At 39.5% G+C, this 27,963-nt stretch overlaps 4 protein-coding genes across 4 annotated transcripts; 2 read left to right on the top strand and 2 right to left on the bottom strand.

The window, feature by feature from the left end:
• Nucleotides 1-3,024: 3,024 nt before the first annotated feature.
• LOC120434268 (tripartite motif-containing protein 16-like) lies at nt 3,025-13,569 on the bottom strand. Its single transcript, XM_039602050.1, has 2 exons — nt 12,291-13,569; nt 3,025-5,290 (listed from the first exon to the last, which is right to left on the bottom strand). The coding sequence occupies exons 1-2, from the start codon at nt 13,503-13,505 to the stop codon at nt 5,267-5,269; spliced, it is 1,239 nt and encodes a 412-aa protein (XP_039457984.1). The 5' UTR covers nt 13,506-13,569; the 3' UTR covers nt 3,025-5,266.
• Nucleotides 5,297-9,252, top strand: LOC120434371 (gastrula zinc finger protein XlCGF49.1-like; the record flags this gene model as incomplete). The annotated part of the gene is made up of 1 exon (XM_039602365.1): nt 5,297-9,252. A coding segment is annotated over one exon (588 nt), but the record flags the coding sequence as incomplete, so codon positions are not given.
• A 1,721-nt stretch (nt 13,570-15,290) lies between the features above and the next one.
• On the bottom strand, nt 15,291-17,858 carry LOC120434263 (tripartite motif-containing protein 16-like). The gene has a single exon (XM_039602044.1). The coding sequence runs from the start codon at nt 17,856-17,858 to the stop codon at nt 16,182-16,184; it is 1,677 nt and encodes a 558-aa protein (XP_039457978.1). The 3' UTR covers nt 15,291-16,181.
• Nucleotides 17,859-23,909: 6,051 nt separating this feature from the next.
• LOC116311760 (tripartite motif-containing protein 16-like) lies at nt 23,910-26,009 on the top strand. Its single transcript, XM_031728968.2, has one exon. The coding sequence runs from the start codon at nt 23,971-23,973 to the stop codon at nt 25,648-25,650; it is 1,680 nt and encodes a 559-aa protein (XP_031584828.2). The 5' UTR covers nt 23,910-23,970; the 3' UTR covers nt 25,651-26,009.
• The last annotated feature ends 1,954 nt before the right edge of the window (nt 26,010-27,963 follow it).

Below are 27,963 nucleotides of genomic sequence, written 5' to 3'. Positions count from 1 at the left end.
AAGCTTTCTAAATGTTCGTGACAGTTACACCTTTTACAAGGCTAAGCAGTAAAGTAAAAGCAAATTTTTGTTTGCACATAATGTTGACATAATGATTACAGTATGCACTGTGTGATAGCCACAGGCCAAGCCCTATTTTCTTGTTCTCTGTCTCTGTCTCATTCAGGTACCTGCTAGGTGGAGCTGACCCGAATTTGGATGAACATACGTGAGCAGGTCAGACTCAGGTGCACTATAAAGAAACCCTTTCAGGTCTTTTCACATGCCTTTCTCTGCTCCTCTCTTTTTCATGGATGATACTTGCTACTAACCATTTGTACTTTTCCTTGGGTATATTTTTAAGTCACTGCAGAGTGACCACCTAAATACAGCTAAGCCTGAATAAAGATTCATTTTCTGAAATCAGCTTTGAATTTAATGTTAATGTATGCAGTACAAAACAAAACCTTTCATTTTCACGTGCTTGCAGAGGTCGGCCTGTGGTCGTAACTAATGATGGAGAGTCAGAGGTGGGAGAGTGTGTGTGGGGGAAAGAGAGCGGCTTCTCCCTGTCTTCCTCTTTTACAAAGAAGAACAAAGAAGATGAAGAAGCGGAGGTAGAGGAGGAGAATGTGGGAAGACAAAGGATAAAGATTAAGAATAATTAGTCTCTGACTGCTCATCTCACTGTCATAGTTCAGTGTGTTTGGCCCAGATTCTTAAGATTTTTGGTGGCTCGTGATTTATTCTTTTGGATTTAAGAGTTCTCTTAAGTCCTTTGAGTATTATATTTTTTCATAGTGATTTTGAGTTTTCTTTTCTATGATCATCAGATGATCTTAGTTTCCTTTCATGTCCTGTCTGTCCTATCCCATCTCTGTGTTTGAAGTCTCCTGTATGAAGTAAGTCCTGTCTCTGTTTGTTTTGCTTTCTGTCCTTGTGTCAGGTCAAGTGCCTGATTGTAGGGAGGTGTGATAGCATAGGGATGTTCAGCTGCTACAGTTTTTGCCTTGCAGTTAGAGGTTTCTGATTCTAAAGGTGGATCCTTTAACATAGTTTAGGGCCCTTTCATAGACGAGTAAAAGTTTATTATAGTAAGATTTAACTATCAAGGGAAGTGGAATAACAACCAGCATCCAGTGTGCCCAAGTGAAGAAAAGTAAGTTCTGTAGGTCAGTTTGTGTTGCTCAGAAGCAGTTTGCAAAAAGTTGCTTATGTTATTTTTCCTAACTTTTCCCCCATGTTCTTTTATATGACGTTTCAGTGTGTCAGGGTCTTGTCTAAGTGTTAGTCATTGACTTCCCATTTTATTTGATGGTCATTTGTCTCTTATGCTTTGTATTTAGTTTTACTTCCTGTTTCATTAATTCTGATGAGTCTCACCTGTGTGCCCAGTCGTTCCCTATTCCCCTGATTAGCTCTAATGTGTATAAATTAGTATGAAAAGCACAACATGTATTAGTATAAATAATTTCAGTTCTCCTTTGTTCTTTGTGACCTTGTCTGTTTTTCAGTCTGGATTTTGTTTGTTGCTTTTCTTCTGAATTTTTGTGGTGTTCTTGCTGGACATTCGTTTGTTCATTCATTTATTCTCTGCCACTTCCCAGGAGTGCTGAAGTTTATTCCAGCTACCACAAGGCACGACATGGGGTACACGCTGGACAGGTCACCAGTCTGTTGCAGGGCTAACACAGAGAGACAGATAACCATTCACACTCACATTCACACTTATGGGTGTTTTGGAATCACCAATTAACCTAACCCCACTAATTGCATGTTTTGACTGTGGGAGGAATGCCGGAGTACCCAGAGAGGTTGAACTTCCACCTATAAAATTAAAAGTATTTTCTTTTGACTCACTTTGTCTGAGAATCTGCATTTGGCTCCTGCAAACACATAACAGTCAGAGCTTCTGGACAAAAATAATTTCACCCAAATCTGTTAAAAATAAAACAAATAAAATTAACCTGAGCAGGTTTAAAATAAAGCAAAGAAAGGAGAATCCCTTTATTAACTAAATATTGTCAAATTAAATGACTCTGCTTTTATCTACATACCTAACTGTTGTTTCCTAATGTTAACATTACTGCACCTGGGTGTGGTCCTCTCTCAATGTAAGGCACATCACATCTCCCGTAAAAATTAAATAAATGAGATACAATTGACATTTGCACATCCGTCAAGCAATGCTGTAAAAAAGGCTCTCAGCTGCTTCTGTCAGGGTTGCTAGGCAACAGGAGCAGCGCGTCGTAGGCTAGACGATCTCAATTAAAGCAGCCTCAGGGAAGGATGCAGCCCCTGAATTGGGACACAGCTTTAGTACTCAAGGGCTCTGATGGATGTTATCTTCAGGTGTGATACATATATGTCTGCAGTTAGCTGGAAGATTATGGTTTGACAAATATTTCAGTTACTGAAGCAACAATGTCTTCAGTTCAGCATTTGAGAGACTTTATCAGGGAGAGACTAACTGCTACAGCTGAAGACATCTCCTCTGAGGCTGAAAAAACGATGGTCCAGTATGAGGAGGAGATCAGCTGTCAGCGCAGACTGCTGGATATCAGCCGGAAACCCGAGACAAAGTTACACATAACAGGTATGTATAACTGCGATGATCATGTAGGACCCTGATCAGAGCTCAGTTTTAGGCTAATAGAGTAAAATCAAGGTGCAGCTACAGCTACATATATATATATATATATATATATATACAAATGACACAAATGTAAACTTTTAGCATTAAACTGAGTAAGGCGCAGAGAATGTCACTTTTGAGGTTAAAATGTGAGACAAAACTAGTGCCACAGCTGGCTGACAGCTTCACCTCTCTGTCCCTCACCCTGTGGGTCCTGAGGCAGGAGAGTCCTCTGCTCCTCACCCCCCATATTCATCCTTTGAGACGGGTTTAATGATCAAAATTACCACCTAATCAGGGCCTAACTCCCTGCAAGACGACACTGTGTCTCCCATCACTCTCGTTTCTTTTAAACAAACAAATTGATTCAATTTAAATGTAAGTTTTATTTTCAAAAATTACCCTGTTAAATAAGTGAAACTGCAATAGGTTTATGTGACCAAAAATAATCATGATTATGATTTTTGCTGTAAGCTTTTGCAGCAGCTTTAACTCAGACTAAAATGATTCAGCTGTGTGGTGGAAATCTGGAAAAAGCCCACTTCCAATGTCTTTGAGTCTTTCATTAAAGCTGCAGAAGGACCAGCATGAACAGACACACAAAGCATTTTGTGCAGGCTGGATAAAGAAGAACTGCCCTCTGAGAGACATTTATTGAGTGAGCCTGCCTGATAAAGAAAGACTGACCTTGAGACTGAATGAAAAGAGCTACAATGAGCAAACTGGTTCAGACTGGCTGCATACTTACTTCCTGTACACATAAACTGTGGAAAATTACAAATCACAAAATAATAAATAATATTTTGGAAGCTTCCATGGAAATGACCATATATCGCATCGTTTTCCTTAATATTAGTTATTTAGTTTGAGTCATAGTCATAAGTCTCATTACACGACATGACATCACACAGCTCTACACCTGAATCAGATTCATTATATGTTGATAAACCTCTTGAGCTGTAGCATCTCTTTGTTGAAGGGGGCCAAACAAAAATTCATGCAACAAATGATAAGAGAACAATACATATTATACACAACTAACACAGAACAAATAAGACAAGCAAACAGAAAACAAAAGGTCACAAGACAAATAAATAAAATGATAGCATTTTACAAAGCAAAGATAAAATAAATTAACACTGATTAACTTAATGAAAATATAAGTAGTCTGGTTTGAGTAACAAAACATGTTTGAATAAGTAAAAAGCTAACATGGAGCAGATATCTGAAATATTTAAAGGTAGTATTTCACACAGAAAGAGCCAAAAATATAAAATCTTTGATCCAAACACCAACTTCCTCAGATATAAAATGGACATTAATGATAAAACTATAGAGAGAAATTACACAGTTTGTCCAAACATACACAAAAAGGGCTTGCAAACAAAAAACATTCATTACAACTAAAACTACAACAAATGTAGCTCATTTCCCAACACGGGACCTGCAGGTTTTTAGACAGCACACAGATCAGCTTTGTAGAGATCATTATAATATACTATAAAATACTTTATGCCCAAATGTCAGACTAGTTAGTCAAGTGTGGCTAATGTTATAAGTGCTAACAAGCAAGCCTACTTTTTTCACAGTAGGTCCACACATCTTAACGTGGTTAAACATTACTCCTGTTTAGTTATATGCAGGACTGTACTGGGGCATAAATTCAGGCTATGAGTCTGAAATAACCCCACCCTGCTCCTTTCATGCAGACTGTTAATTTTGCAAACTAACCATATTTGCTTTTTAGGGCTGGCACTATATCTGAATGTTTACTGAGAGACAGAGAAAGATGTAAGAACAAGACAGGTTGAATCCTGTTTTTGTGAAATGAACGCTGACTTTGTGTTATTCAAATGTTTGGTAACAATCAAAGCATCCTCGAACCATCTGAACTCGCTCCTAATTTTAGAAATCACATTGAACGATCCACTAAAAAGTAATAACTGACTAAAGACAACAAAATACACCTCAGTAGGTCAATGTTATGATGGTGAGTTCACGGATGACATGAAGGCAGCTTCTTTATGGCAGCGAACGAAGAAGAAGATAACAAAGGGAGAACTCAGTCAGCTTTGGTTTTCCAAGTATTTTCCAAGTATTCTACTTTATTGACTTGCTGAGCATTTTCTTTTTTTTCAAGTTGTTGAAGCCAGGTCTGAAGATCCAGAACATTAAGATCACATGCAGTTGACTGCTAAACTGGAAACAAAAACTGAATTATGCAAACTGGAATTAATAGGATTGACCTTTGAAGCAAACAGGTCAGGTTTAATATTTTGAACGACATACCATACTATTTTTAGTGTTTTCCTGTCATAACATTAGGAAGCTTTTTTCTTGTGTCCTTTTGTTCCTTCAGCAATCCCAAAACAACATGAGTGGAAGGAAGAGGAGGGTCTCCTCCAGCAGGTCTGCATCCCGGGGGGGAACTCCAGTCTTGATCAGGAGGACCCAGGGCATCCAGAGATTAAAGAGGAACCAGAGGAACTGTACACCAGTCAAGAGGGAGAGCACCTTATACTGAAAGAGGAGACGGATACCTTTATGGTGACTTCGTCTTATGAGGAAAGTGAACCAAACAGTGACCAGCTCCTTTCTCACAACTGTCCTGAACCAGAGAGCCGAGGCGAGGAAGAAAGCAAGTATGTGGGCTCAGGATCGACTAGATGTGCAGATCTGTTGAAACATCAAATAGACAGAAGTCATATTAGCAGAGTAAATGACTCTCAGGCTTTAGACAGCCAGCGTAAAACTGATACAAGTAAAAAATCTGTAAAATGTGACACTTGTGGAAAAACCTTTCAGTGTAAATCCAACCTGACTAAACATCTGAGAACACACACAGGTGAAAAGCCACATTCGTGTAGCATCTGTGGAAAAGGATTTAGTCAGATGGCAAACTTGAAAACACACATGAGAATTCACACGGGCGAGAAGCCACATTCTTGTAACACCTGTGGGAAGAGATTCAGTCATATGATAACTTTGAAAACTCACGTGCAAAATCACACAGGTGACAAGCCGCATTCTTGTAACACCTGCGGGAAAAGATTCAGTCGTATGATACACTTGAAAACTCACATCAGAATTCATACAGGTGAGAGGCCGCATTCGTGTAGCACCTGTGGTAAAAGATTCAGTCAGAAATCAACACTGGAAACTCATGTAAGAATCCACACAGGTGAGAAGCCACATTCTTGTGCGATCTGTGGGAAAAGATTTAGTCAGATGGCAAACCTGAAACGACACATGGGAATTCATACTGGTTAAAGGTTACAAATGAGTGAGAGCTGTCAGACATGGCAGTGTGCTGATGATAGAGCCCACGCTGGTGAAATGTGACCTCATATTCAGGTTGTCATGTGCAGAACTCTCAGAATTGTTTATTTGGCTTATTGTTATGATGCATGGGAACCTTTTTTTTATTGTACTTTAAAAAAAAAAAAAAAAATTGTGACGTGGTGACGAGAGAACATAGAAAGTGACATAACTGCTGTTAATGTGAAGTAGGCAGGATGCAACAAACTTTTTCCAAGTTTAAGATGAGTAATTGACTGAAGACAGTACTGGATTTACAATTGACAACCAGAGCCTGGAATGTGTGCAAGCAACTAACTGGCAACCCTCGGCTTAATGAAACTGGTTTTGGGTACATGTGGTGGGGAAGAATCCTGAGCTGGTGGTTGAGGTCAAGATATACCTCTAGATATAGTTGGGCTCCCCTCAATGCACAGCTTGGGTTGTACAACCAGTCTCCGGGAAAGTACTACTCTACTACTCTACTCTGGAGTTTTCCAGGTATACTTGTCTCCTTCTGGTTCAACAGTTGTTTTGGGCGTTTTTTTCCAGTGAACAAAACAGTTGGTTCCCTGCACCTTTGGGTTGGCAAACATTTCCTGGCTGATGTCTGTGCTTACATGCCGAATACTATCCGAGAACTATTCAGCATGTACCTGGGCTACTTAGGGTCCCCAACACTCAACATAAGAAGTGAAGCAAAACCTGCAGGGGTGTGATTGAAGGGAATGGCCTGTCCAGTCTAAATCCAAGCAGTGCTTTGTCAGACTTCTGTGATAATCATATTTTATTCATAATCAACACCATGTTCAAACAAGTGTGTCTATGAGTGCACATCGCACCTGAGGCATTCATTGCTGATCAATTTTGTAATATATAGTGAGGTCTGCAGCTGTATGTTCTGAACTGTCAGGTTATGAGAGGAGTGCAGTTGTCAGTTGATCATTAGCTAGTGGTGAGTTGGAGGACGTGGTGGGGAAGGATGCCAGACAGACCTAGTATATCATACTGTAGATGTGCTGAAAGCATCTGGTAGAGGTTCCAGTTCACAAGATCTTCAACTCTGAGAGCTTTAACGGCATTCTGATGAAAGCTAGGGACATTGACTCCGAATGGACTGTTTCACATGTTTTTCAGTCTCAGAGTAGAGCTCCTACTCCCCAAATATCAAAAGAAGACATTTAAGGTGATTTTGGGCATATAACCAGAAAGCATTCAGTGTGAAGTGTTCTGGGCACTGCAGGATGTGGCCCCAGGAGAAACAATGGAGAGATATCTCTCAGCTGGTTTGGGAACTCATTGGTGTCCCTTAGGAAAAGCTGGGAGGAGATGGCTGGAAAAATTCAACTCTGGGTATCTCTGCTTACACCTGCCGCTATACTTGCTGCTGTGACCAATACCCAGAAAAGTGGAAGAAATGGATTACCTGTGCAACTGTCAAAAATTACAACTCTGGCTCCTTAAAGTAAAATGTAAAGAAATCAGAGGTGCTCAATACATTTGCACAGTACTGGTAACTGGTTTTGTTTTACCTCCATTTTAATTTTCTACTGTATTTTTAATTGTGATTTTTTGAATAGTTTATAAATTTTGTTGTACAGTACTTTGTGATTACATGTCTGTGAAAAGTGCTATGTAAATAAATTTACTGACTGTAGTTAATCAGCCAAGTTAATGAAGGGATTTTTCTTCCTTTGCTTAATTTTTTAATCTGCTCAATTTCTTTTTATTTGTTTTAGTTTTACAGATTTGGGTGAAATATGTTTTAGAGTTTTGACATTGTATTATTAAAATCTGTCAGTTTCTGACAGAAATAATGATGGACACTATAGGAGACACCTTAGCATCATTAAACCAGTATGTCAGCTTTTGGGAGGAAAACATAAAAAGAAAAATGAATGATTTAAATCTTTTTCTTTCAACTACTCCCTTTAGGGGTCACCAGAGTGACTCGTCTTCCAATATCTCACAGTTTCTAGCATCCTCTTCAGTTATGCCAACCCTCTTTGTCTTTTTCTTCACTACATACACAATGAATAACATCAGTAGTGTTTGTGGTAATCATTAGAACACTTTATCATCTTCCCACAAAAATTTGTATTGAGTTCCCTTTAGTTTTCAAACAACACAGACATGAGATGTTGGTTTTCTATGCTAAATATAAGTTAGCTACTGAGTTGTGTAAAACTGCTCCCACACATCCAGACTCACTAAACAGTTTAGCCTTTGAACAAAAAATTCTGTTTTGTTTTGTTTTTTTTTTGTTTTTTTGTTTTTTTGTTTTTTTTCTTAAATACTTTTCAACCTTGTAGCAGGGCGGCCCTTAGCAGCTGGAATCACAGTGAGATGAACCAAGGCAAGTGTAGTGGACCAAAAAGTATTTACTTGCCATACAGCTCTCCTTACAAATAATTCACTCGTCGAGCTTCTTCACAGCACAATCAACCCTCTAATGACAACCGGCAGCCTTAAATATGTTCAGCTGTCACAGACTAAACCATTATTCCACTCAGGTAAATTCTTAAATCCCAACCTTCCACCGCAGTATACAATATATCAATTTGAATAAATAAATACATAAATACATTTCACATTTTTATAGTAATAAATATGTCACACTTTAATTTCACACCAAACCCAATATTATAATAACCCAAAAACGCAAGCACAAAAAGATTCCCCACACTCCCTTAACCCATGGTCTCTCCCGGAAACTTTAACTGGTGTCTGGATCCCCAGGGAAACATTTGCCCAAACACCTTGAAGAAGATACAGGCAAGAAAGGTGAGTAATCATATCTTACAAACACTTATTTGCACCACTTTTATTCCTAGAATTCCCACACACACGCGTTAGTTTTCCTTACTGGTAAACCTTAATCACAATCACCATTCCTTTCTCCTCACAGACAACCACCACATTCCTTGATGATGAGCAGCTATGCAGGATCTGAAACAAGGCTACCAACTGATTTTAAAATTCCCAATAAATATTCAATAAATAATTAAACTTCTTGTGTGCAAATGTTTTACTCTGCAAGTCCATGCTTAAAGTGCAATGCTAAATAAAGTGCTTGATAAGGTGCTTTTAATAAAGTGAAAGGTGTGCTCTAAAGTGCTATACAGATAATGATATAAATAAATGTAGTAAGGGAGTCCTCTTCCTTACAAACCTATTTGATTGATTTCACTTCGCTTGCGTTTTACTTTCTGTAAATTAAATCTGTCATCATTGGGGATGGGAGTCAATAACCGGTTTTCAATAGTTAAGTTCCTTGGATTTGTTAATCTCCTTGCCTGTTGATTCTGCTTATCAGTTCCACTACAGAGTGGATATGGACATAACCTTTATTTTTATTGCACAAAAGGATGAGAGTGAGATGATACCACAGATATCATTCAAATACTGCAGCACAAAACTCATTCTTACCTGATGGGAATGGCACCCAGCCTGGTCTTCTGCTGCTGCAGGCCATTGCCTTCACAGAGGAACATATTGTGTATTCAGAGATGCTCTTCTGCACACCTTGGTTTGTAACAAGTGGTTATTTGAGTTGTTGTTGCCTTTTAAAACTGCTCAAAGTACTCTGGCCATTCACCTCTGACATCAACAAATTTTCACCCAGAAAACATCAGCTTACTAGACTTTTTTTAAAGACCATTCTCTGTAGACCTTAGAGATGGTTGTGCTAGAAAATCCAATAGATCAGCAAGTTTCTGAAATACTCAGACTGGACCATCTGACATCAAGAACCACAGCACTTTCACAGTCACTTTGTAGGGTGAAACATTTCTATATTGATGGGACTGGACTGAAGCAGGATCATAGAATATTTCAGGAGTATGAAAATGGTGTGAATCATGCGCTTTGGCCACCAAAGCCAGGCAGTCTCAACCAACCTGAAAATCTTTCACGATTCATTAGTTCATCATTATCTTTCAAATGATGTAAAATAAAGTGATTTTAATAGAACATAAAACACAAATTTGACCTTGCAGTTTTAATATGTGTGCACTCCATATAAACATTGTAAGGTGTGATGGGAAAAAGTAAACTAATTTTATAAAGAAACAGTATAATAGACAATAAGTAAAATATACTTAAAGTAGGGACTGCAAAGTAAACTAAAGTGAAGCAAACTAGCGGTGAAGTGTGGAGCTAACCATGTGTGGCTTACCATCACAAACACAAAGCCAACAACAAAATGCAAAGATGAAAACCACCACAAGAATTCTTTTAAGCAATAAAACCACTGAATTCTACTTTAGAAACAAGAACAGACACGAAGGCTGCAGCCTGACTGGTTATACGTTTGTTACCTGCTGAAGTTCAGAGTCTGGCTGCTGTGCTGGGGTCGGCATTCGCTCAGCTTTAACATCACTCTGGGTTCTTGGCTAGCTTAGTGTTAAAATGCCGTCTGTGCAGGTTGTCTGTGCGAAGCTGTGTTAGCAGGATCATGCAGCTGTTTCTGTCCTGGACACAGTTTACACTTTACCATCTCACTCTTATCCTTTTGTTTAATAAAAATAAAAGTAATGTCCATATCCAAGCTGTAGACTGTGCCACTATTTTCCTCCTGCAGCACACAAAATGACATTAATTCCACAAATTTACCCACTTGAAACCAGTTCTCTACAAGAACTTGATTATTTTATATAACTGATTTCAGTTTTATTGATTTGGCACCAAATCACAACAACAGTTGCTTCAAGGCACTTTTTATTGTAATGTTTTCTTGTTGTCATGTCTGTCGTTGTCCACCAGGTGTCTCCTTTGGATCATTTTTTTTCCGTGCAGCTGTTGTTTTACACCAGTGATCAGAGTTTTGTTTGTTTGTTTTTTGTGGTTTGTTTCTTTGTTTTGATTTGTTTTTATCCACATTTGTATCTATGTCCGTATATTTTCACCAATAGCTATGACAGGAGATGGGACAACCCTGGAAATGTAGTGCCAAAACAACCATCTATGCCTAAATGTCTTCAAGACAAAGAAGGTGTTTATGTTAAATGAAAGAGGGCGAATCATTCATCTCCCAGAGATTCACAAATCTCACACCAGCAGGCTAAGAGAGCAGTCCATATCTGATTGAGGAGAAAAAAAAATCTAGCACAGAGAGGCTGAGAGTCACAAACAGTAATGCTGATGCTGCCCTGAGAGACCATGGGAAAAACTGATAAGTTTCCAGTTTATAAATATGAAATAAAACACTTCAGTGCTTTAAAATGTTTAATAACTTTGTCCATGATGACCTAAATTAAAAATCTTCTCTATATACTGACTGAAAGAAAAACATTGCTTTAAAAATCAACAAGTACAAGATTGACTGATGAATCTTCCTCTGGTCTAAACATGAACTCTTCAGTTATTCCCTCAAGATTATTTTAGCATTTTTCCTATCTGACTGAGACCCTGGAATGAAGACAGAAAATAAGATTTTTCTTTCAACAACATTTTATTTGTAATTATAATAATATTAAATTTGTTCATGTGGTGAATTTTAAAAATAATGAACAATCTCATCTTGATTACTCCTTAAAACTAGAGTTTCATAATACCTCATTTGTCATGAATTAAACCCCCCCAGACAAGTTAGTCTTCTGATTAGATAAATGTAAAAGCAATTATACATTTCTTTCCAAGTGTATAAATTGATGATAAATTCTTATTTAGAGCACAGCTCTTTTTATGCGGTGAAATGTTTTTGTAGATGAAAATTATGATGAGCAGTCATAGCCTCCATGGCTAAACAGACTTAGGAACAGCTCATCATAAAATACTCAATAACATCATTGGAACATCTAGAAGATGTTGAGGTAACACCCATGATGATTGATTTACAGCTGATCTCTCCGCAGAACCAAAATGTCACAACAATGATGAAACTAAAATACAGATTTAAACCCACAATATGAAAGACGTCAATCTATTTCAGTGTGATGAACTCAGCAATATCTCCATAATTGTAGTAAAGACTCAGTCCAGCATAGAGCGGCTGAGTGAATGCGGTCTGGACTCTGTGGAGGAGAGTCATGGTTTCAGAGATGCTGTAGAAGGACAAAATACCTGCTCTGTGATCCAGGTACACTCCTACTCTGGAGGACTGAGGACCTGAGACAGGAGTTTGGATGTTGTTGTGCCAAAATATATAACTGTTTTTGGTGCAATCTAATGCCCAGGATTGGTCATCATGCCCAAACCAACATTCATCCCCTGCTGTCCTGATATTTTTAGATGCAACTGCTACAATAACTCCTCTCCCTCTCCTCAACACTTCCCAGTAACAACGTTCAGTTAGACTCTCTCTACTAATGACCTGTTTATATGAAGTGAATCTGTATGGATGATCAAAATAAGACTCATGATAAAACAATAATGTTACCTTTCTGTTCTCCTCTGATAATAACAGCTGTGGGTGTGCTGTGTTTGGATCCAGTGTGATTTCCTTTGAATATTTTAAGAATCTATCTCTGGTCTTTGGCTCTGGTTGTGACAGCAAAACATCCACTTCAGTGACTGTCAGTGAGATGTTTGTCCATTCCTCTCTCAGAATGTCCTGTAGTTTATCTCTGACCTCTGACACAGCTGCTGTCACATCCTCAAAGTACCTCAGAGGACGGATATTGATGCTGGATGAGTCTGTAGACTCACTGAGTGCTGACAGTGAGGGGTAGTTGTGTAGAAACTGGATGTGATCCTCTGTGTGTGAGAGCTGCTTCAGCTCAGCATCTTTCCTCTTCAGCTCAGTGATCTCCTGCTCCAGCTTCTCCTCAAGCTCTTTGACTCGACTCACTTCAGTTTCCTGCTGGGATCTGATCTGCTGCTTCACATCAGAGCTTCTTTTCTGGATGAGATGGATCAGCTCAGTGAAGATCTTCTCACTGTGCTCCACTGTTTGATCAGCAGACTGATTGATGGCCTCCACCTCCTGTTGAAGCAGCTTCACATCTTTCTCTCTGTCCTGGATTCTCTGCTGGATGTTTTGTCGACTCACCTCCAGCTCTCTCTGCCTCTCAGTCCTTTCTGCTGCAGCTGAGACTGTGTCGTGGCCTTTATGTTCATCCACAGGGCAGAGATAACAGATAATCTGCTGATCAGTACGGCAGAACATCTTCATCACCTCATCATGACGAGAGCAGATGTTCTCCTGGAGCTTCTTGGAGGGCTCCACCAGCTTGTGTTTCTTTAATGGAGCCAAATCATAATGAGGCTGAAGGTGTTTCTCACAGTAAGAAACCAAACACACAAGACAAGATTTCACAGCTTTTAGCTTCATGCCAGTGCAGAAATCACAGGCCACATCTTCAGGTCCAGCATAGCAGTGATCAGCAGGAGCAGCTTGGAGTCCAGTCTTCTTCAGCTCCTCCACTAAAACTGCTAACATGGTGTTTTTCACCAGGACAGGCCTCGCTGTGAAAGTCTGTCTGCACTGAGGGCAGCTGTAGATTTTCTTCTCCTCCTCTCCATCCCAAAAACCATTAATACAGTTCATGCAGTAGCTGTGTCCACAGGGAATAGTCACTGGCTCCTTCAGTAGATCCAAACAGATAGAACAAGAGAAGGTTTCTTGGTCCAGCTGAACTGCTTTCTGCGCCATTTCTACTCTCAGTGTCAGCGACTGTGTGAGTTTCACTTCCTTATAAATGAAACTAGTCTGAGCTCTGATCTAAACAACATGTGTTTCTGCTGTGAATGTGGCCTGTGAGTTCTTACAGATTGCCACATGTTGCTTACACCCATCTACAAAGTGAAGATCAGAAGGGGAGGGAACAAGTGAACATGTGGACAGAGAGGAGGTGATGAGTCAGAGAGCGGGAAGGGGGGATTATGGGGCAGTGATTCATTACAGGAAGCCAAGAGATGTGTGTTTAACACTTCTGCAGCTACTGCAGACAATTAAATACTCTGATGGCAGAATTTACAGTCTGATATGCTCTGATAACTTTAATTTAGTGCTGCTGAGCTTTGTGTGTTCTAAACTATTTTCTATTGTTCGTGACAGAGTGTTGTTTCTTATAACATGTATGACTGTCAAGCTGACATTAATTGTCTTTTACTGGCATATAATTTGTTAATTTGCAGTCAGAAACCCTGACCAGGAGTCTTTCACTGAGGTTTCCTGCTTGTCTCTAAACACTCTGCATCAGTTTTTATGTCAGAAACTCTCAAAATGTCAGAAAATAATTATCTAGAAAGAATTTCACCCATATCCGTAAAATTAAAACAAATAGAAATAAAATGAGTAGATTTAAAAATGAAGAAAAAACCCTTTATTGATTCATCTGGTGATAAAGCTGATTAAACATCAGTATGTTTAATTATAAAATGCTTTTTACAGACATATAATCACTAAGTACTGTACAAATAATAGGGCTCTGCTCTGAACCCATTCCTACACTCACTCTACACCCATGACAGCTTGGGGGAAAAAGGGCTAATAACATAACTGAGAGGTTTGCAGGATTGAGTTCACTTGCTGATGAGACAGCCCTGGAAAATCATTGCCAAAACAAGCATTTATGTCTGAATATCTCAGAAAGAAAGGAGGTTATTGTGAATTACATGAAGGTGGAGAGGGGCACTCATCTGCCAGTACTCATGAATAACTCAACTGTGGAAACAGTGGACAGCTTTAAATACCTCTGAATATACAAAGACTTTGTATGGGCTACTCATCCAACTGTTGTTAAAAAGAAAACCAACACCTTGGACCTCAAATTCTCAAAGAAACTTCAACTGTAACGCAAGAGTGTGCTCGATATTTTTATTTTTATATATTACAGTTAGTCCTTGAGGTTAAGTGGCTTGAATCAGCCTTTGTTGTGATTTGGCACTATATAAATAAAATTGAATTGAATTTAAATTGAATTGAAAGTATTTCAGGTGTTTCGGGAGAAAAACTGAACAAAAAGTTATTTATAGGAAAAACCTTCACTTTGTTCACATACTAAACATTAAAAACAATGCATGAAGTTATCATTGATTGCAATTATCAAAGCTATAGGTTTATAACATCTAAAGCTGGGAATACACTGTGTGGTTTCTTTCAGTCGCATTATTCAGCTCCTGCTCAAACTGTACCACTGAATCGCAGGGGTTAGAAGTTCGTAGGTCATGATGCATGTTCTCACACTATACATCCCGATGCAACTTGCGTGCTCACAGTGTGCGTCCAAATTTTAGCTTGGTAACATGAAGTGTTACCAAAGCTTATATTATATAGCTAATATATGACACAAAATGTTTCTCGCTCTCCCTCTCTCTCCTTCGCTGACACACACACACACACACACACACACACACACACACACACACACACACACACACACACACACACACACACACACACACACACACACACAAACACACACACACACCACCATCAACTTTTCTAAATTGCTAATGAAAAACACAACTGAGCAGCAATGTCCATCCAACTCTTCACGGTTGTTGTGGTCGTGATAATTTTGTGAGGCCACATCGAAAAGGCTCGGATGAACTTGCCAAAGTTGGGCGTCCGTAGCTTGTGTCCAGATCACACGCTGCACTGCCATGCTGCTCCGTCTTTTTCACTTCTGTGTTTGCGCATGCGCAGTGTGAGAGGTTGATACCCTCACGAGGGGCGATCAGGATTTCAAAAAGGTTTGATTTTCTTGTGACCATATGATTGCTGATCGGGAGCTGGTCGTGAGGTGTTACTCGCTTCTCGTTACTCCATGTATACTACACGATGCATGACACACGATTAAGGCGAAACTCGGGCGATCCCAAAAATGGTTGCATGAGTGAAAAATCGTCTCAAAATGGGCCAAAAATCACACAGTGTATGCCCAGCTTTATTTGTTTGTGTATTCAAAAGCAAAAATAGAAATATTTAGTCTACCAAAGAAAAAAATGTAATTATAGATTTCTGTACAAATGTACACTGATGAGAAAAGAAATCTGTATGACAAAGGAAGTACTGCAGATTACTGTAGTAAAACCCATGAAGCTGATGATAAACAACAACACAGGGTTAGAAATATTTTTGTGAATAAAAATCCTCATGAGCTGTGACAGCATCCATGGCTAAACAGACACGGGAAAGCGCTCCACATAAGAACTCATAAAGATGGAGACGACATCTAAAAGATGTCAAGGTACCACCCATAATGTTTGATTGACAGCTGATCTGTGTGCAGATCAGAAATGTCACAACAATTATAGAAAAAATAGAAAAAAAAAGGAGAAAAAAATACAGATTTAAACCCACAACAACATGAAAGAGTTCAGTCTATTTCAGTTTGATGAACTCAGCAATATCTCCATAATTATTGTAAAACCAAAGTCCAGCAAAAAGTGGCTTAGTAAATGTGGTCTGAACTCTGTGGAGGAGAGTCATGGTTTCAGAGACTCTATAGAAGGACAAAATACCTGCTCTGTGATCCAGGTACACTCCTACTCTGGAGGACCCATGACCTGAAACTGGAGTTTCCGTGTTGTTATGCCAAAATGTGTAACTGTTTTTGGAACAATCTAATGCCCAAGATTTGTCATTACGACCAAATCCACACACTTTTCCACACCCTGCTCTGCAGATCTTCTTGTACGCGACTGCTACATAAACTCGCCCTTTCCTCACAACCTCCCAGTAACAACGTCCAGTCAGACGCTCTCTACCCAGGACTTGATAACAATATCTGAATCTGTCTGGATGATCAGGGTAAGACTGCTGATGTTTCATAAATGTAACTTTTTTGTTCCTCTCTGATAATAACAGCTGTGTGTTTGCTGTGTTTGGATCCAGTGTGATGTCACGGGAATATTTTAAGAATTCCGCTCTGGTCTTTGGCTCTGGTGGATCTGACAGGGAAGCATCGTCTTCAGTGACTGTCAGTGAGATGTTTGTCCGTTCCTCTCTCAGAATGTCCTGTAGTTTATCTCTGACCTCTGACACAGCTGCTGTCACATCCTCAAAGTAGCTCAGAGGACGGATATTGATGCTGGATGAGTCTGTAGACTCACTGAGTGCTGACAGTGAGGGGTAGTTGTGTAGAAACTGGATGTGATCCTCTGTGTGTGAGAGCTGCTTCAGCTCAGCATCTTTCCTCTTCAGCTCAGTGATCTCCTGCTCCAGCTTCTCCTCAAGCTCTTTGACTCGACTCACTTCAGTTTCCTGCTGGGATCTGATCTGCTGCTTCACATCAGAGCTTCTTTTCTGGATGAGATGGATCAGCTCAGTGAAGATCTTCTCACTGTGCTCCACTTTTTTATTAGCAGACTGATTGATGGCCTCCACCTCCTGTTGAAGCAGCTTCACATCTTTCTCTCTGTCCTGGATTCTCTGCTGGATGTTTTGTCGACTCACCTCCAGCTCTCTCTGCCTCTCAGTCCTTTCTGCTGCAGCTGAGACTGTGTCGTGGCCTTTATGTTCATCCACAGGGCAGAGATAACAGATACTCTGCTGATCAGTACGACAGAACATCTTCATCACCTCATCATGACGAGAGCAGATGTTCTCCTGGAGCTTCTTGGAGGGCTCCACCAGCTTGTGTTTCTTTAATGGAGCCAAATCATAATGAGGCTGAAGGTGTTTCTCACAGTAAGAAACCAAACACACAAGACAAGATTTCACAGCTTTTAGCTTCATGCCAGTGCAGAAATCACAGGCCACATCTTCAGGTCCAGCATAGCAGTGATCAGCAGGAGCAGCTTGGAGTCCAGTCTTCTTCAGCTGCTCCACTAAAACTGCTAACATGGTGTTTTTCACCAGGACAGGCCTCGGTGTGAAAGTCTGTCTGCACTGAGGGCAGCTGTAGATTTTCTTCTCCTCCTCTCCATCCCAAAAGCCATTAATACAGTTCATGCAGTAGCTGTGTCCACAGGGAATAGTCACTGGATCCTTCAGTAGATCCAAACAGATCGAACAAGAGAAGGTTTCTTGGGTCAGCTGAACTCCTTTCTGCGCCATTTCTCCTCTCAGTGTCAGCGACTTTGTGAGTTTCACTTCCGTATGACTGACACTAGTCTGAGCTCTGATGTAAACAGCATGTATCTGTAGTGAATCGGGCCTGTGAGCTCTTCCACGTCACCACATGTTTGTCACACTCATCTTCAAACTGCAGATCTAAAGGGGAGGGAACACGGAAACATGTTGACAGAGAGGAAGTCTTGAGTTAGAGAGCAGGAAGAAGACGAAGGGTCTTTAGGCTGTGATTCGTTTCAGGAAGAGGAGAGATGCTTGTTGAACACTTCATATAACAGAGCTTGTTTCACATTAAAAAAAAAAAAAAAATTTCAAAACTTGTTTAAGTCTGCTAAAATAATTTAAGCTTCTTTTCCTTCATCCCAGTGCAGACATCACTGGTCTTTTTCTGTCCATTCCTGTGTGTCATTCATATAAAAGGTAACTTTTGACAGAAATATACCATGTCTCGTGAGAATATAGTGCCCATGCCTTTATTGCACGTAAATGTAATATTTAAAAAAAAATACACATAGTTAATTAGATTATTTTAGTATCATGTCATGAATAATATTTTCTGCCCAAACAGGCTCAGACACCATTATTCAGAAAGAAATCAGAACCGGAGCAGTGAGATACAGACAGGTGACAAATTAAAGGAAAAAAGCTTAGTGAGATTTTTGTGTACCATGGCCCTCAGAACAGCTTCAGTGTTTCATGGTATTGATTCTGCAAGTCTCTTGAAATCTAAAGAAGAAATGAAAGCAATTAAATATATATATATATATATATTTTAGAGTTTTGATGAAGTTGTTAATATCTTTCTTTGTTTGAGTTACCTGCGGGTTTGGCTTCTCCTTCCTGGTTGGCAAAAGGTGTGGCAAAGGGCTGGGGGATCTGAAGTACTGCTGATAGCCTCATTGGATTGAACAACATGCTTCATTGCCTCGGGGGTGTTTGGCAGCTATTTTGTTTTCCCCTCGTGTGTCATAGGGTTTAGCTAAGTCAGTATTTAAGTTCCCTCCTGTTTCATTTCAGCTGGTTAGTTTGTCTTATGGTTCAAAAATGAATGATGTGAAATACATTTAAGACATGATACTTTATACAGGTCAAATATTTCAAGAATAATATTTCTCAATGTAAAATTGTAAAGAATCTTTAGATGGGATACAACATTTTGTAAACAGGTACCTCAGAACCTGCTGAGCCGTGCCTCTCTTGTACTGTCACATGGATGTAAGTGCAGGTCCTTGTAAAATTTTCCACAGTGCTCCTGCTAAATCAACCAAACAAATAAATGTACTCTTGCAAATTATAAACAATCCAATTGTTCCTTCAAAAAGTAGCACAAACAGATAACAACAAATGACTCACCAATGATAAGCAGAGCTAGACTGATATTCAAGCAGGCAATAATTTATATTTTTTGTGCCTCTATAAATTAAGAAATTTATGATTAATGACTCAAGAAGACCTGTAATTTCTCTGTTTCTATCTTAAGTATGATGTAATCTAACTTATTGTTGCCGACAAACACCTCAGTGATATTGTTTTTCCTGTCTGATTCTTGTTCTTCAAAGTTAAAGACAACAGTAACGTTTACAAATTCACACCAGTTAGGTCATTTTGATTTAACCCAGTATTTAAATAAGTGGGCATTCGTTAAGACAAAGTTGTTAAATAGCACAAAGCCTGTGCCTTGCTTTATGAAGGAACCAGTTATGAGTCAAACCGACTCGCTCAGTTCGAGCAGCAACATGACTTTCTGAATTTCACTAAAAGACTGCCGGATCTTTCCAAAGTTCTCATTCCTGCATTTCAGTGCTTCCTCGAAAGAAGTTTTGGGGAATCTACTCTTCATCCATCATTTCAGACGTGGAAACTGATGACAAAGCAGATCATAAACCTCCTTAGGCCAATGTTGCTGCCTGTTTCTTTGATTGCTGTTTTCAGGCTGATTCTGTTCTGCAGCGCTACATCTGTGACTGATGTCATTCCACCCCTGCGCTCTGCATTATTTGATGCCCAGGGATGGCTACTTGCTTTACATCTTTTATTTCTGTATTTGCTGCCCGTGGAAAACATATCTGGGATTTCTTATTGTCCAGATGATCAGTTATGTCTGTGCACTTAGTCTTACATTTGTCGTTGATCTTAACCAGCTCAAAGTTGCCCAGGTCACTGGTGAAGCAACCATCTTTTTTCAGAGCATCCACCACAGTTATCCCCTTCTCTCCGTAAACACAGAGGTACTTGAAATGTTTTAAAGGGTCATTTTTAAAAACCTTCTTTCGTTTTTTGGCATTTATTCCTCCATTTGTACCAATGTAAAAGACAGAATAGTAATCTCTTGCCTTAACTATCTTCTTATATCTATTCAAAGGCTTTAAGGCCTCCAGCACCGTGCAACAGTGCAAGGGTGAGGTTGAACACAGTTAATGGTGTGTGTGGGTGGGTGTGTGTGTGTGTGAACTGGATTTCACTCTGAACTGATGTCCATGTGGATCCTGCAGGAAATCAGAGTGGGAAAAATGCAAGTTAGAAGCTGTTAATGTAACAAAAACAAAATGTAATGCATTTTGTTCATAATCTCTTTAAAGCCATTATCATTCTTGTTTTTGTTTTGTTTTTTGCAGTATTTGACCCATCCTAAATATTTGGGCCAGTCACCACCCAGCATTAGGAACCAACTCCTCAAGCCAGTAAGAGGTCAAGGACACAGTTATATGATCGCTAAACTAGCCTGTTTTTGGATAAAAGAAAACCATGTAAGCACGAGGAACACATTCAAACTCCACGCAGAAGGGAAGGGATTGGATTTGAGCCCAGGAATCTCAGTTAAAAAAGCTATTCAAAAAAACTATATAGACTTGCTGCTTACACCCTGAGTGAGTCTTTCGGATGTCCCAAATGGAATATCCGGCTGCACGTGTAGTCACGCTGGACACTGCATGGTCTTATTTTTATAAAGGGAAGCCGAGTATAAATAGAACATAGGATATAAGTTATGGAAATATAAGTTATGGAGATGTGCTCCACAGTCGTGTGACTGTGGAGCCCGAGTGGATGACATCAGGCATTTCTGTCAGTCAACTGAATGACTGTGTTTAGGGAAAAAAGCAGTTAATAGTTATCTAGTTAGTGGGTTCTGTGTTTGTTGTTAGTGGATGTCTGTGGGTTTTTTTTTTTTATCAGACTAGGAGTGAACAAAGCTCATTAATACAATGGATTGCTGGACCTTTTAGATTTTCACTCTCTGTTGGATTTTATATGAACAGTCACATAAAATTCATTCCAAATTTTTGCCTTTACTTCAGTTAAGATGTCTTTAAATCTACAATACCTTTTATTGTTCAAATAGTTTATTTACATAGTAAAGAAGTAGCTAGGGAACTCAGTAAGTATGAACAAGAATAGTTTTAGTACATTTTCTCAAATAAAGAGGATTTCATCATCCGCAGTTCATGAAAAAAAAGTGTCACATTAAAAACAAATCAGTAGATTCACAAATGATGGATACAGTCTGTTTTCAGCTGTAGAGGTACACTTCATGTACTGATTAACATACAGTTCAAAGACAAGCATTAGGGTGCACACTTGGGCATCTTTTATTTAGCATGGTTATACCATTGTGGATTTTGCTAAATAAATATGCTCAAGAGTCTATCATATGTTTGACATCCAGCTAAAAACTTGAAAATATAAATATATTTTTAAATCGGTAACTTTGTGTATCTAGCGGAAACGTTTTTTGGACAACAGATGAGTCAGGTTCTAAACACGGTTTGAATAACCAGCACCAGCAGATAGACATTTATGAAGCGCAGGCTATAACAGACATGCTTACAGTGTGAAAGGACCGCTGGTGTCCTCGAGCAGAGGAACACGGTATTGTTGTTATTCTATTTTGGATAAGCAACACGCAACTGTCAGAAATGCTCTGTGCAAGTAGCAAAGTCTGCACTGTGGGCAGCGGTGTGGCTCCAATGCATGTCCAGACATCAACCGGTCTTTCCTCTGGCTGGCTGGACCCTCAGCTTCCACGCTCAGATCTGCCACACAACCTCGCACTGGCTCCAGCCCTAGTTCGCCTCACGAAAAAGATGCATGAGTTGTTCTTTTGTCTAACAAAATTAGTTCTACTATGTTCTTTTTAAACCACAAACACTAACATACAGATTAAAACCCATGGCAATATGAAAGACTAAAGCCTGTTTCATTGTCAGCAGATGGGGCAGTTAAATAAAGTTGGTCAGTTGGTACTAATGGACCCAAAGTTTTTCAAAAACAGTTTTCACTGCTCCTTTAATGTTAAAAAACTTAGAGAGTCAACATTGTGAACACTGACGTGGTGAAGTCATGTGGTATATAAACACCACAATAACATGCTTTTTCCTTTAATTTGTCACCTGACTGTTGGTGTGCATCATATGCTATGGCCATCAAAGTCAGGCAATCTGAAGGTCCTTAGCAGTATTGGGAGGATGGTAAAAGTTAAATTCTTGCAAATATCCTTAGATAAAACTAATCATTCACTCAATTTTTACCCCTGTATTTATTTATTAAATACAGGGGTAAATTATGGTGTTTATATTAAGACATATAAACACCATTGTTGTACTTATAATTGATGAATATAAAATACTATAGTAGTAAAACTCACTGTAACTTTAATATTTACCACTTTACTGAATAAAGAGGACAAAACAGGGAACACAACACTAGAAAAATATGGTTACCAATTAGAGTTCAGCAAATTATATATCAGTAAAAGACATTTAGAGACACATAAAAATTAGTTAGATAGATCAAATCTGGCAGCGTAGGCTGGTTGGAAGTATTTGTACTTCATTACAGTTCTTAAGAAGATGTCACAAAAAAGAGATAAAAGAGAAAAAACAGTCAGGGGTTAAAGTGAGCCGTGTGTGATTCTCTGCCAAAAATGGATTTCCAATAAACACCGCACTGTCAGTGTAGAGGATGGAAATCAGCCAGGAAAGAGATTGAAGTTTCCCCTGGCCACCTCTACATCACAGCTAAGAGAGGACAAAAGATCTTAACATCCAGTCTTAGGTGATTAAAAATAACAAAGAAAATGTAATGAAGTGATAGTAAAGTATTGTATTAAAATCTTGAAAGTCAGAGAGAGAGAGTGAGAGAGAAGGTGTGGGTGGACATCAGATGATTAAATGTCAACAACTTGATTGGACGGCCCAAGTGTGAAGATGTGACGTCCAGTGAGGGAAGGGGGGAGAACGGGTGAGCAGGTATAAAAGTGAGGTGAAGAAGAGATTCGGGGTTCTTCCCTTTTCTCTTCTGTGAGATGAGCAGTTCAGAAGATTGGATCTAAGAGGTTCTAAGGAGAACCACAGTCCAACCTGTGAACCTGTAAAATGATTTCGGCTCATTTTGCCGTGTCACATGGTTAATTCAGAAGGATTTTGATATACATCATACTTCCACTGGATGCCCAGCTGCTTCCCTGATTGGTGATGATCATCGACACTGAACACAGGGATAAGCGCATCTTTAGGCCTGGTTGTGCTCATCCTTCCACCAACCTCTCCTGACAAAAGATAAGAACAAAATCAGCATTAGCTCAGAGCAGGTTAGTTAGATAAGTAAAGTTTAAGTGATTTCATTATTGTTTTGTGATTTTTACTATTTGATTTTGCTTTTGCTTTGTTCTTGCTTACTTTTTCACCTTTACTTGAGTAAGGAAGTTGAATCAGTATTTCTACTTTTACTGAAGTATTTTTAACACTAGTATCTGTACAGAATGTCTGCACTTTTGCCACTTCTGCTGTAGAGTTTTGTGCAAATGTAGACTCGGTATGTACATTTCCCCCTCTACATAGTTTTTATCTGACACTGAAGGTGATATTGGTGTCATCCTATGTCCTGTGCAGCATCTGTACAAGCGTGACATAGCACCTCCTCTCTGTCCACGTATTTCCGTGTTCCCTCCCCTTTAGATCTAAGCTTTGAAGATGGGTGTAACCAGCATGTGGTGACGTGGAAGAGCTGACAGGCCCCATTAACTGCAGAAACATCAGCTCAGACTAGTTTCATTTATAAGGAAGTGAAACTTACACAGTCACTGACACTGAGAGTAGAAATGGCGCAGAAAGGACTTCAGCTGGACCAAGAAACCTTCTCTTGTTCGATCTGTTTGGATCTACTGAAGAATCCGGTGGCTATTCCCTGTGGACACAGCTACTGCATGAACTGTATTAATGGCTTTTGGGATGGAGAGGAGGAGAAGAAAATCTACAGCTGTCCTCAGTGCAGACAGACTTTCACACCGAGGCCTGTTGTTATGAAAAACACCATGTTAGCAGTTTTAGTGGAGGAGCTGAAGAAGACTGGACTCCAAGCTGCTCCTGCTGATCACTGCTATGCTGGACCTGAAGATGTGGCCTGTGATTTCTGCACTGAGATGAATTTTAAAGCTGTGAAATCTTGTTTAGTCTGTCTGGCATCTTACTGTGAGAAACACCTTCAGCCTCATTATGATGTGGCTCCATTAAAGAAACACAAGCTGGTGGAGCCCTCCAAGAAGCTCCAGGAGAACATCTGCTCTCGTCATGATGAGGTGATGAAGATGTTCTGCCGTACTGATCAGCAGATTATCTGTTATCTCTGCCCTGTGGATGAACATAAAGGCCACGACACAGTCTCAGCTGCAGCAGAAAGGACTGAGAGGCAGAGAGAGCTGGAGGTGAGTCGACAAAACATCCAGCAGAGAATCCAGGACAGAGAGAAAGATGTGAAGCTGCTTCAACAGGAGGTGGAGGCCATCAATCAGTCTGCTGATCAAACAGTGGAGCACAGTGAGAAGATCTTCACTGAGCTGATCCATCTCATCCAGAAAAGAAGCTCTGATGTGAAGCAGCAGATCAGATCCCAGCAGGAAACTGAAGTGAGTCGAGTCAAAGAGCTTGAGGAGAAGCTGGAGCAGGAGATCACTGAGCTGAAGAGGAAAGATGCTGAGCTGAAGCAGCTCTCACACACAGAGGATCACATCCAGTTTCTACACAACTACCCCTCACTGTCAGCACTCAGTGAGTCTACAGACTCATCCAGCATCAATATCCGTCCTCTGAGCTACTTTGAGGATGTGACAGCAGCTGTGTCAGAGGTCAGAGATAAACTACAGGACATTCTGAGAGAGGAACGGACAAACAACTCAGTGACAGTCACTGAAGTGGATAATTTAGTGCCAGATTCACAACCAGAGCCAAAGACCAGAGCGGAATTCTTAAAATATTCATGTGAAATCACACTGGATCCCAACACAGCACACACGAAGCTGTTATTATCAGAGGGCAACAGAAAAGCAACATTTATGAAAAATCAGCAGTCTTATTTTGATCATCAAGACAAATTCACTGGATGGTTGCAGGTCCTGAGTAAAGAGAGTCTGACTGAACGTTGTTACTGGGAGGTGGAGAGGAAAGGGAGAGTTATTATAGCAGTCGCATACAAGAACATTAGGAGAGCAGGGTGGAGGAATGAATGTGCCTTTGGGCGTAATGACAAATCTTGGGCACTACATTGTTCCAAAAACAGTTATGAATTTTGGTTCAACAACATTGAAACTCCCATTTCAAATGTTGGGTCCTCCAGAGTAGGAGTGTACCTGGATCACAGAGCAGGTATTTTGTCCTTCTACAGCGTCTCCAAAACCATGACTCTCCTCCACCGAGTCCAGACCACATTCACTCAGCCGCTCTATGCTGGACTCTGGTTTTACCACAATTTTGGAGACACTGCTGGGTTCATTAAACTAAAATAGACTCAAGTCTTTCATATTGTAGGTTCAAATCTGCATTTTAGTTTCCATTTTATTTTCTCTGCAGCAATATTGTGGCATTTGTGCGCCGCACAAAGGTCAGCTACCGGTTGGATATTATGGGTGGTACCTGAGCATCTTGTTTGTTTTAGTGGAGCTCTTGTTTCTCTTTAGCCTTGTAGCCTATCACTGCTCATGAGTATTTTCATGTATAAAAATATTTCTCCATATGAAAATGTAAACTTTTCTGTGCTCTCTGTATTTGTATTGATGGATTTGTATGTTGTTTTTTCTCTTCCACTTAATAAACCTTAACAAAGAAATCGGCAGAGCTTCCTTTATAACACAATTTTTTTTTTCATCAGTTTGTACATTTTTAAACATATCTACAAATTTATTTTTGTTTAATGTGAAAAAACTGCAGATTTTTTATTAGATACTAAAAACACTAAATATTTATATTTATTTATATAATATATAAAATACTGAAAACTTTGTTGTTTCCTTCTTAAAATAAATTACATTTATATTTTTCTGTTTGGAAGACCAAAGTTTTCTGGGGGTGGGGGGTTAATACACAAACAAATGAGGTATTATGAATGTATAGCTTTAATGATTCTAGTCGTGATGCAACATATGAACAAACCAAAGATTATTATTATAAAGAAAACTTTGTTGAACAAACTATTTTCGTCCGTCTTCATTCCAGGATCTCACTCAAATCTAATTTCGAAAATGTGAAACTACTCTGAGAGAATAACTGGAGTAGTTATCATCCTGAAACACCACAAAGTTCAGAGTTCATGTTTTTCGCAAAGGAAGATTCCTCAGTCTGTGAACTTTTCTTTTACATGATGGCCTTTGAGGATTTGAGGTCTAGGTGCTTTTTAAAACAGCAGTTGTATGAGTAGCGTCTTTGATTCCCTGGATTCCAAGACAGTGAAAGCTGTCCACTGTTTCAACAGTGGAGTTAAATAACAACAACAGTAATAATAATAATTAGTACTGTGAATATTATTATGATTATATAATTAGGTCAAGTTCCTGTTGTGGTTCCCTCATCCCTCTGACTTAGATCCATGCTTATGGGCATATGTAGAGTCACCAATTTCCCTAACCCCACCAGCTGTATGTTACACAACTGTGAAGCTGGCAGCAGCTACCTGAATGTTTTCTACTTTTAACTTTGCTAAAAAGTATCAGAACTCGAGTCACTCACACGGTGCTCTTGAAGCATTTGTCACATTTGTTCACTTTAAATTTTTCCCATTATCACTTGTGTCTCTTTGTTTGTCAAGACCTCTTAAAACAGAATGAAGAGTAAGGATGAGGAGGTTCTCACAGACCAGCAGGTCTGTAACCAGGAGAGGAGCTCCAGTGTGAAGCAGGAGGACCCAGAGCCTCCTCAGATTAAAGAGGAACAGGAGGAACTCTGCACCAGTCAGGAGGTTGAACACATCATCGTCTGGACCGGGCAAGAGAGGCTCAGACTGCTGGATACCATCTGGAAACCTGAAATAAAGATACAAAGCAAAGGTATGTAAAACTATCATGGTCTTAATAAAATAAATAAACAAATATTACTAATGTAAGATTCTAATTAGAGCTTAAACTTTATTTTCAGGGGTACAGGAAGAATTTAAGGTCCAAGCGCAACAAGTTTAAATGACTAAAACTAAAAGTCTTGAGTTTAGTTAATGTTAAAACCTGAAAATGAGATTATATTATGATGCCAACTGCCTTTATTTGTTAATGGATATAAAATTTCTACACTCACAACCCCAATTAAACCCGCTGGGACATTGTAGAAGAAAATGGGAACTTGTGCCATGTTTCTAAAAAAGAAAAAAAACATTAGCTTATTCGCTAATTTTGAAATTGATGACAGCAACGGAAAAGTCAGGACGGAGCCATGTTTACCACTGCGTAATGTTCCGTCTTCTTTTGTTCTGGTCTCCTCAGTTCACGACTGTGAAGCTGCTGTTTTTCTCTGATAGAAGATCTGATGGAAGACTCTAGCTGTTGAACAGTCCTGGGTCTCCATTTTTGTATTTTTCACTTCATCATATGCAAAATATTTTCAGTGGATGAAAGAAACATTTGCCATGTCTGCAGGCAGGACTGCAGGCAGGCCAGTTCACCACTTGGACTCTTCTACTACAAAGCCATGTTGTTGGAATAGATGCAGTATGTGGTTTAATATTGTCTAGCTGATGCAAGGCCTTCCCTGAAAAGCCCGTCGTCTGGAAGGGAGCATTGTTGATGTATAAACCTGATGCGTAAGCTGCCAGTTCCATAGGCAATTCCATCTTAAAA

This window comes from Oreochromis aureus, linkage group 18 (genome assembly GCF_013358895.1).
Source record: "Oreochromis aureus strain Israel breed Guangdong linkage group 18, ZZ_aureus, whole genome shotgun sequence".
Classification (NCBI taxonomy): domain Eukaryota; kingdom Metazoa; phylum Chordata; class Actinopteri; order Cichliformes; family Cichlidae; genus Oreochromis; species Oreochromis aureus.
This window is presented reverse-complemented; position numbering and strand designations above follow the sequence as displayed.

Excerpts from the sequence above, each read along its gene's own strand:
- LOC120434268 (XM_039602050.1), bottom strand. The coding sequence starts at position 13,505 with ATGGCGCAGAAAGCAGTTCAGCTGGACCAAGAAACCTTCTCTTGTTCT. Across the intron at positions 5,291-12,290 it reads TATCAGAGGAGAACAGAAAG|ATCTGCACATCTAGTCGATC; the intron begins GTAACATTATTG and ends ATGTTTCAACAG.
- LOC120434263 (XM_039602044.1), bottom strand. The coding sequence starts at position 17,858 with ATGGCGCAGAAAGGAGTTCAGCTGACCCAAGAAACCTTCTCTTGTTCG.
- LOC116311760 (XM_031728968.2), top strand. The coding sequence starts at position 23,971 with ATGGCGCAGAAAGGACTTCAGCTGGACCAAGAAACCTTCTCTTGTTCG.